The 8,091-nt window shown below is 43.6% G+C and overlaps 1 protein-coding gene across 1 annotated transcript in view; it reads left to right on the forward strand.

Moving 5' to 3' along the window:
* Nucleotides 1-5,756: 5,756 nt before the first annotated feature.
* Nucleotides 5,757-8,091, forward strand: part of LOC103479274 (nuclear receptor ROR-beta-like) — a 19,672-nt gene continuing 17,337 nt past the window's right edge. The window contains exon 1 of the mRNA XM_008433626.2: nucleotides 5,757-6,385. Coding sequence (XP_008431848.1) covers nucleotides 6,379-6,385 — 7 coding nt within the window. The 5' untranslated portion in view covers nucleotides 5,757-6,378. The remainder of the gene's footprint in view (nucleotides 6,386-8,091) is intronic.

An 8,091-nucleotide genomic window follows, 5' to 3' on the forward strand; every position in this document is an offset into this window, starting at 1 on the left:
AATTTCATAATTGAAGTCGGGAGATTTTGGCCAGGAGTGGAATAAAACCAACAATCGTTCAGAGTGCCTGCGATGGAGCTCAGCAGCTACTTCAGCCTCTGCCTATTGTCCGGTGAATGCTTGTTGCAGTGCCTGGCAGGTATTAAGTGGCAGCGCATGAAAGTAGAGATAAAAGATGTTTCAAACTGGCCTCTTTGCCCTGCCAACATCCAGTGGCTGGACAAAGCTTCCACTAAAACTGGTTTAATTAAATATGTGTGACTGAATACAAGAGGAATGCATTCAAATAAAACTCTTCAGGTTTTATTTATAGAGCTCTGCACCCATGCAAAGATCCTCTGCCTGGTCTGTATTGTCTGTGGTTTCTGTTTTGACAATAACAACAAAACAATCCGCCTGCTGCTTTCAGGCAATCAATTCCAGAGTCGATAGAAAAACATCTGCCGTTCTGCGTACGATTACCCCTTTGTCRATATTTTCCACAAACAAAACTGCTCGAAAGAGATACCACGCACTAGTTAGATTCTATATTGAAATATACAACGCCTTAGAATAGTATCTCCTACGTTGTTTTTGTTGCATATTATGTTAAAGACACAAGTTTGTATGCATATACCAACARAAAATAGTGCATAATTGGTGGTTTTAAATTTGTTTTGTTTTTTTTACAACAAAACACTGATACATTTGTTTGATGCCCCTTTTACKCTGATGCGCTTAAATAAAATCCTGTGCAACAAACAGCCTTCGTGACAGGTCAGAGCTACAGTTGTGGGGAAGATTACAGCAGAGTCAGGTTTCCCCAAGCCCTGATCATTTCACAGAGAGCTGTTCAATCCATGATCTGAAAGAGGAGTGAGTTTGGCACTTACTGGAAACAAAATGGYTGTCCATCTTACCAAAAAAACGGTGGAGAAGCTGCAGATCAGCTGAGAGAATCTACTTACAGGTCAACTACAACCACTGGTCACACACTCAGTCACAAATTTGGGCTGTGAAGAAGRGACAGGCTATAAGGAAGTCTCATTTAAAATTGTCACAAGTCAACGACGTGACCGAAACCACAATGAGCTCTCCGTCTCCACGGTGAATCATTTTGGCGGCAGCATCATGCTTTGGGGAGACTTTTCTACAGCAGGAACAGGAAAACTGGTCATAGTTAAAGGAGCTGTCTTGGTAGAAAACCTGTTAGAGGCTGCAAAGGACTGTGATGGAGGCTCGGCTTCCAGCAGGATAACAACCCTCAACATGCAGCCAAGGAATGGGAAGTTAAAGTTAGAAGTTGAGTTAAAGCRGCCCAGTCCAAGTGTAGATCTAACTCCAACCGAGAATCCGTGGAAAGACTTGAAAGCTGATCTTCAAGTCCGTCCTATCTGACTTGGCTACTTCGCAAAGATAATTTTTCAGTTTATAAATGCTAAAGGCTGCTATGAAAGGCATAAAAACGAAATCCTTCAGTTTCTTCCACTTTAAAGTGACATTGAACTTTGTGCTGCTCTAACACAGAAATACCTATTCAAATTCACTGAATGTGTAAGGATCAAGAGGTATGAATCCTTAATGGCTGCAGTGGAGAAACATATGAATCAGATTCTAATTTCTCTGTGCTTCTTTCATCTGGTATCAAATTCCAGCCAAGCTGACGCTTTTTTAAGAATTCCCATCGGACAGCAATCCTACAGAACATAAGCTGTGTGAYGGCTAAAARCTGAGGGCGGTCGAGTGCTCGGCTTCACACCTCCTAACCCGTGATTGAACCCTTACTTTTATATTTATTCCGCAGGCTTTATCACTTCCTACACGGCGAAGTCTATAAAAACCGAAGGAGAAGAAGCAGATGTGCGGGAGCACAGCGAGGCAACAGAAGCAGGGGAAGATGAAAGGAGCTGGGAATGAGAACGATAGAAGAAAAGGCTGAGGTAGGAGGACGTGAGGAGGAGCGCAGTGGAGGATGAGCAGATTGCTGAGGGAGAGAACAGTGTTTGTACTCTCTCTGACACACTGACCTAGTGATGCGGCGAAGCTTCCAGCTCCAGATTACAAAGCCGCAGCCCTATGGGATGTGGAGGGGGAGGATGGCGAGGGGGATTAATTATGCCTCCAGAGGGAAGAGAGCAGGAAGATTAACAGATTGGGGGAAGCATTGAGGGATTACGGCTCTATGGATGGAGGGAGGCCGAAATAATCTCGGCGAACCAACTGGCACAAGCCAGGACATGCATGTTTGCGTGTGCTGCGGGCTCACTGAGGGAGTAAACAACACGTAGAGTTGGTGGAAAATGTAAGGTTAAATCACTGCGGTGCAATAATGCACGAGGATGTTTTACAGCGTGACCGGCGAGAAGTCCGAGTGGAATCTGAAGAGAGCTGACGGTGCAGGGTTTGACCACAAGGGCCCCTGCTGGAACCATGTGCAGCCAATCAGTTACAGACCGTCACTCCGTCGCTACAAAGACTCTTTGATGTGAGCGAGGCCTTTAAATTCAACCCCAGGGAGTCACAAGACGAAACCTGGCTTTGATCTGACTTAACGGCAAACCTTACGTTCCTCCTAACAACAAAAACTGCAGAACAACAAAATATCTGCTCGCCTGATGTTAAGATTGTTGCCGGCGAGCAAGATGGAGTGCGTTAAATACGAGTGCCTCATATGGAGCCGCTTCTCTGCGGCTCCACATCGTGGTTACCACACGATGTTGGCCATAAAGCAAAGTTGGGTGTGTTTCCTGTTTCCATATTTTACTAATAATTTACTCAAGGAAATTCTGATATAGGTCATACGGCTCACTGCCCAGAGCGCCATTTTTTTTGTCTCTTTGCTTGTTGTCGTCAGTGCTATACAACATCAGCATTAGGCAATATGGTCGCACACTTCGGCTAGGAAAGGAAGTTGGTATTTCATTTCAAGAAATATGGACCTATATTATTGGCTCTAGTTTAAAATCTGAATCATTTTGAATAGTCAAACATGAACTGGGTATTTCCACCCCAAACCCAATTAAACTGAGATTAATTTGTCCCCCTCCCTCCTTTATTCCCCTCATCCCAAGAGAAATTAATATTTTCAATCCTTTTCTTGGCATGGCTTCAAAACACCCACAAACTGAGAGAAACATTCCCTGAAATCTCATCTCATCTCTTCTAACCACTTATCATTCTTATCACAATGTATACAGAGCACAGATGGGGGGGGGGAAGTTCTTGCCCAGGGCAGCATTCATGCACGGACCGCCACTGGCTGACATTGTACTTTAAAACATTCAAACTCTCTGTGTAATCTCAGAAATTCAGCTTTGGCTTTTTGCTCCTCTATCACAAACAGTCCATCTATTTATGTTTCATTTCTATCAGCCAATCCTCCCCAACCCCCCCCCCCGGTCAACTTCCTCATCCTGTTATACCGTCGCTGGCAGCCTTCCAAACATCCTCTAGCTTCCCCCTCCCTCCGAGTCTCATCTTCTCCCATGCTCTTTCCCACTTTTTCGCCGGGCAACAAAATGTCTGCCGCGCTCAAATCCATGCCGAGGCCCTCCCCTCCACGCGYTCCCTCCGCGGGAGCCGCGCAGCGGTTACATAAGAGCCGAGGTCAAAGTGTCACTGCCTTTGTCAAGGCAGACGCAGGGCAACAAGSAAACGAGCGAGGGTGCAGGGGCGAAAGAGGAGGAAAACGACTCAGACAGACGTCTGAGAGCGGAGTTGTGCGGAAGATTTTAGCTGATGCACATAAACGAAAACGGCTGTGGTATTTGGATATATTCAAATGTGTCAAACTGAGATGGGGAAGTATACAAATAAAAACAGATAATGTGTGCAATMGAGGGAAGTGGCAAAAGGACAAAGTTCTGCAGATACACACACCCATGCTGGAGAACGTGTTTGTGCTTGTCTGTGTAATTCCTGTTGGCTTTCTGCGCTCTGCTGCTCCACTAACCTAGTTCGAGTAATCTTTGCCTTCATACTGTTTCATAACAGCACTGCCAGATCATTGCATCATAAAGCCGCTTGCCACTGCAACATCATCCTTCCAGTTCCCAGAAAACAAAATCRTCCCAAGAACAGAGATACGCAGATTCAAAATTGCTTTCATTTGTTTTGCCGCAAATCTAAATTGATGAGCTGGAAACTTTGCCTGCCACAAGTTAGTCACCAAATGGAAAAACAAAAAAAAAATACCCAGACACAAAAAAATAAAACAAAGGCAAGAAAATGTGCAGAACAGATTCTGGAGGGGGGGGAGTATGGGTAATTTAGCAAGTGTGCAATACTTGTGGGTTTAATTGAGATGTTAGGAGTCGTGACATGCTACTAGATCAGTTTGGAATAACAGATGCAAAACATCAGCCCAACGTCTGCAAGTCCAAATCCATTCGGGCAAAGAAAACCCTTGCCCTCAAGATAATTCATCAGAAGATAAAGAGTGAGTAAATGCTGGGAAGATGGCCAGAGATTATATTCAATTCAGTATTTCCAATTCAAATCGACTCTACATGCAAGTGATCTGAGCTACATAAACACAAAACGGGTCCACAAAATCAGTTGACGTTTGTTGTCATAAAATCAAAAGAATGATCCTATCTTTACATTCCCCTACTTTTGCTACGACACGCCGCAGAGAACCTGTCAACAAAAACAACTTCTAGTCATGCAATACACAAATCTGGCCTATAATAGAAGAGTGGTGAGAATAAAACCGTTATTGAAAGAAAGTTTTAAGTTTTGTTTAAAGAGTGCCTGTAATCAGGGTTTACACAACTTTGCTTATGTACCATTTCTTGAATCAAGCTCATCTGAAAATGTGCTTGATTAAAGCATGCTCATGTATTTGAATGGCTCAATTAAAGTCCAGGCTTGCATCCAATTGAGAATCTCAGTTCCAAACTTCCAAATTGATGTTTAGAGACACTCTCCATCCAATGAAGTTAAATAAGCTAAAAAAAAGCGTGAGCTATGTATGYTTCTAAGAAGAATGGGCAAAAGTGGCATTCTCCAGATGTGCAGAGATGGAGAAGGACCTTGAAACAGTTGCAGACTTCATRAAGCAGAAAGTAATTTTGCAAAGTAAAGACATGCATGCCACACTTTTCTGATTTTAATTGGTCAAAAAAGGAAACAAACTCCCACTTCCCATCAGCTTTATAGYCACGTTCTACTTCGTTTTTGTCTAATTTGGGGAAACCAGACATTTTCGTCYCTAAGAYGACAACAACAAAAAAAAAGTGAAAAGCTTGACTCCTTCTGCAAAGCACTGTGTCTGTCTGCACACTAAGTCAGGCAGACCAATCACCAGGGCAACAAAGGTGTGGTGGGTTCAACACAGCTTATCTTTTTATAGATAACAACTTCTCGGTTCAGGGTTTCATAATAAAACACTTGCTTCATTTCATCAAAACTGACAGCCTGCCTAAAATGAAAAGAGGCAGGAGGAAGGAGAGGGTGCTTAAAGACKACACTGAGGCTTTTAGTTCTGCAAGATCATATCAATGTGACGTGAAACAGCTATTTGTCGAACAAAAGACCCGTTTGGTAGGTTTTTGCTGTTGGTTTTTACTTTGGCACCACGCCATAAGAAAGGTATGACATTACCTAACTCAATGGGCCCTGTTGCACAAATAAAGCTGCTTTGGGCAACATAATGCCAGGGAAGTATTAAAGCAGAACTGACCGCGGCTGTAATTACCTTCCTAATTCTTGCTCAAAGGAGTTGAAGCTGATCCTTCTCACATTACTCTCCTGGACAAAAAAGAAGAAGAAGAAGAAGAAAAAAAGAGAGCTGTAGTTCTTTATTAATCATTTGCCAGGCCACCTTAAACGCGCTCTCGATTGCGCGCCCCCGCGCCCGTTGCGGGAGGAGCTGACGGCGGTTAGATCAGATCATGTGAGAGTCCACGCTTGGAGAAAGTAGGTTAGCAGGGTAGACGGAAAGGAAAGCAGGCGGAGAGTCAGAGCGCAGAAAGGGGGGGTCCAAACAACGCTCCTTCATCGTGCGGATCAAATCTGTCAAATCAAACTACCAAACAACAAAGTTGAGGAGAAGCTGCTGCTCGGTGCGCGACGGACGTCTACCATGAGATCCGAAGCGATTTCCTGCACTCTTTTATTCTTCTCGAACTTGGTCGAGCGATAAATAAGAGGAGTTTATTTCTTTCTTTCTTTTTTTGGTTGCCACTTTCTGTTTTCCTTTTTTTAAAAACAAGGGGGAAAAAAAAGGTTTTTGGGGTCGTGCTTATTAAAGCTGATCGCAGTTGGGAATAAGTTCATATTTATACAGCCAGTTTAGTCTGGCTCCGGCGCTTTATTCGCCTCTCCTCTGTTTTCCAACACTAAATCCATGTAGCCGAGTCTTCACCGCCCTGCCCAGAAATAAAGAACACATCAAAAATGAGAGGTAAGATTTCTTTTTATATATATATATATATCTATATATATATAATTTATTCATTCATTGAAATGAATAAATGATTGCTTGTGCAGCCATGCCGGATCATAATGTTGCCTGTTTCGGGTTGGATTTGTTGCCACATGTGTGCGCACAGGGACTCTGTAGAGAGCGCCCGCTTTTCCTCCCAGTGCGCACTAATCCCTCCTGAMTGGATTATGGCCGCACAGAACCRGAGGCGGCGCTCTGCTAAAACAYCAAAATTCCCATCAAGTGCGATGATCAGTGAGGCTTAAATTAAGAATAAACAAGAGGCACATAAAAACTGCGTGTTTTCTTAATATGAAATTCAGAACGAGGCTAAGGCTGTGGTTCCTGCACGCGCAATGGTGCATTTTGCAATTCACCGCGGTGCGATGTCATAAACGTCAGAAAAAAAGAAAAAAAAACCTCACCTGTGACTTCTGTGGATTTTTTTCGGGGGATCCATGTTGGAAGTTATGCAACGAGAGAGAAGGGGAGGGGGGGAGTTGTTGTTAACCAAACTGTTATGTAATCGATCTTATCAGGTTTCTGACAATGTTAATCAAGTAGATGATTTTTTTTTAAATGCCTTTATTTTGCATCTATTTGTTTAGCGTCGGAAAACACAAGGAAGTGCTTTCACTCTGAGGCTGTGTGTTTATTGTTTTACCTATGAACTTGAATTGTAACGTTTTMCTTTGAAATCCTCCATTGSCAAATTTAACAAAGTGCTCCTTCGCACAGCCGAGGTTGCGCAGGATCTATCCTTGGTGTTGTTGTGGTGTGATGGCTGTGCCAGCATGGCCGACAGTGTGAGTTACGGAGGGAGAGAGAAACCCGGCTGTTCCACTGACCTAGTTATGTCACAGAGCATTATACAGCATCTACAGCGGAGGGAGGAGAGGAGGACTCTGGGAAGCTTCGTGACGGCAAAAGCGCGCAGCGCCATGTGCGGCTGCAGGCGCGAACGTTACGCACAGTGAAATCCCAAAAGGAGCTTGAGTGAATTTTATTTCAAGAAATTGCTGTCAAGAATTATTGCCCTGGATTAAGGAGCGCGGTCTCCTTTTCAGGTTCTTAAGTTATCAGAGGCGGTTGTAAGACCGTAAGAGGCCCCGGGGACGTCGGCAGACAAAATCACACAAAAACACAATAACTTGACGGCACAATACAATGGAAAGGAATTTAAGAGAGAAACAAAAAATACAACAGAAACTTAGTCACTGGCTCTCCTTCTGAATACCTGATCCAAATCTGTGCTTCGTAATCAGTTACCCGCTGGGTTCTGGAAGTGAACAAATGTGGGATCGTCAAAGAAAATGGCAAATATGATRAGAATTTACAATAAAATAGATCAAATTTGGAGAAAAATATTAACTTTTTCTGTCTCCAATTGGTTTGCTAGTTACTTGTATACTGAATTGATATTTGGGGTCACTGTTATTTTGTCAGTTGTCACCAGAAATGAAACYTCTCCACTGCAGCACGATGCTTTTATAAAACCACATTCCAGTTTAGAGTGAATACTTAGAGTAGGATGCTCAGTGTGCAGAATGTGTACAGTCTGGACATTGGCTGCTGGCGAGTTCGGTGGGCTCTTTCTATTTTAAAAGATGCAAATACCACTGGAGCCTGAGCGGGGGCCCGCAGAGGGGAAACGGGAACAGAGCTGAGCACTTCACTGGCCTCTA

The sequence above is a fragment of the Poecilia reticulata genome, linkage group LG17 (genome assembly GCF_000633615.1).
Source record: "Poecilia reticulata strain Guanapo linkage group LG17, Guppy_female_1.0+MT, whole genome shotgun sequence".
Classification (NCBI taxonomy): domain Eukaryota; kingdom Metazoa; phylum Chordata; class Actinopteri; order Cyprinodontiformes; family Poeciliidae; genus Poecilia; species Poecilia reticulata.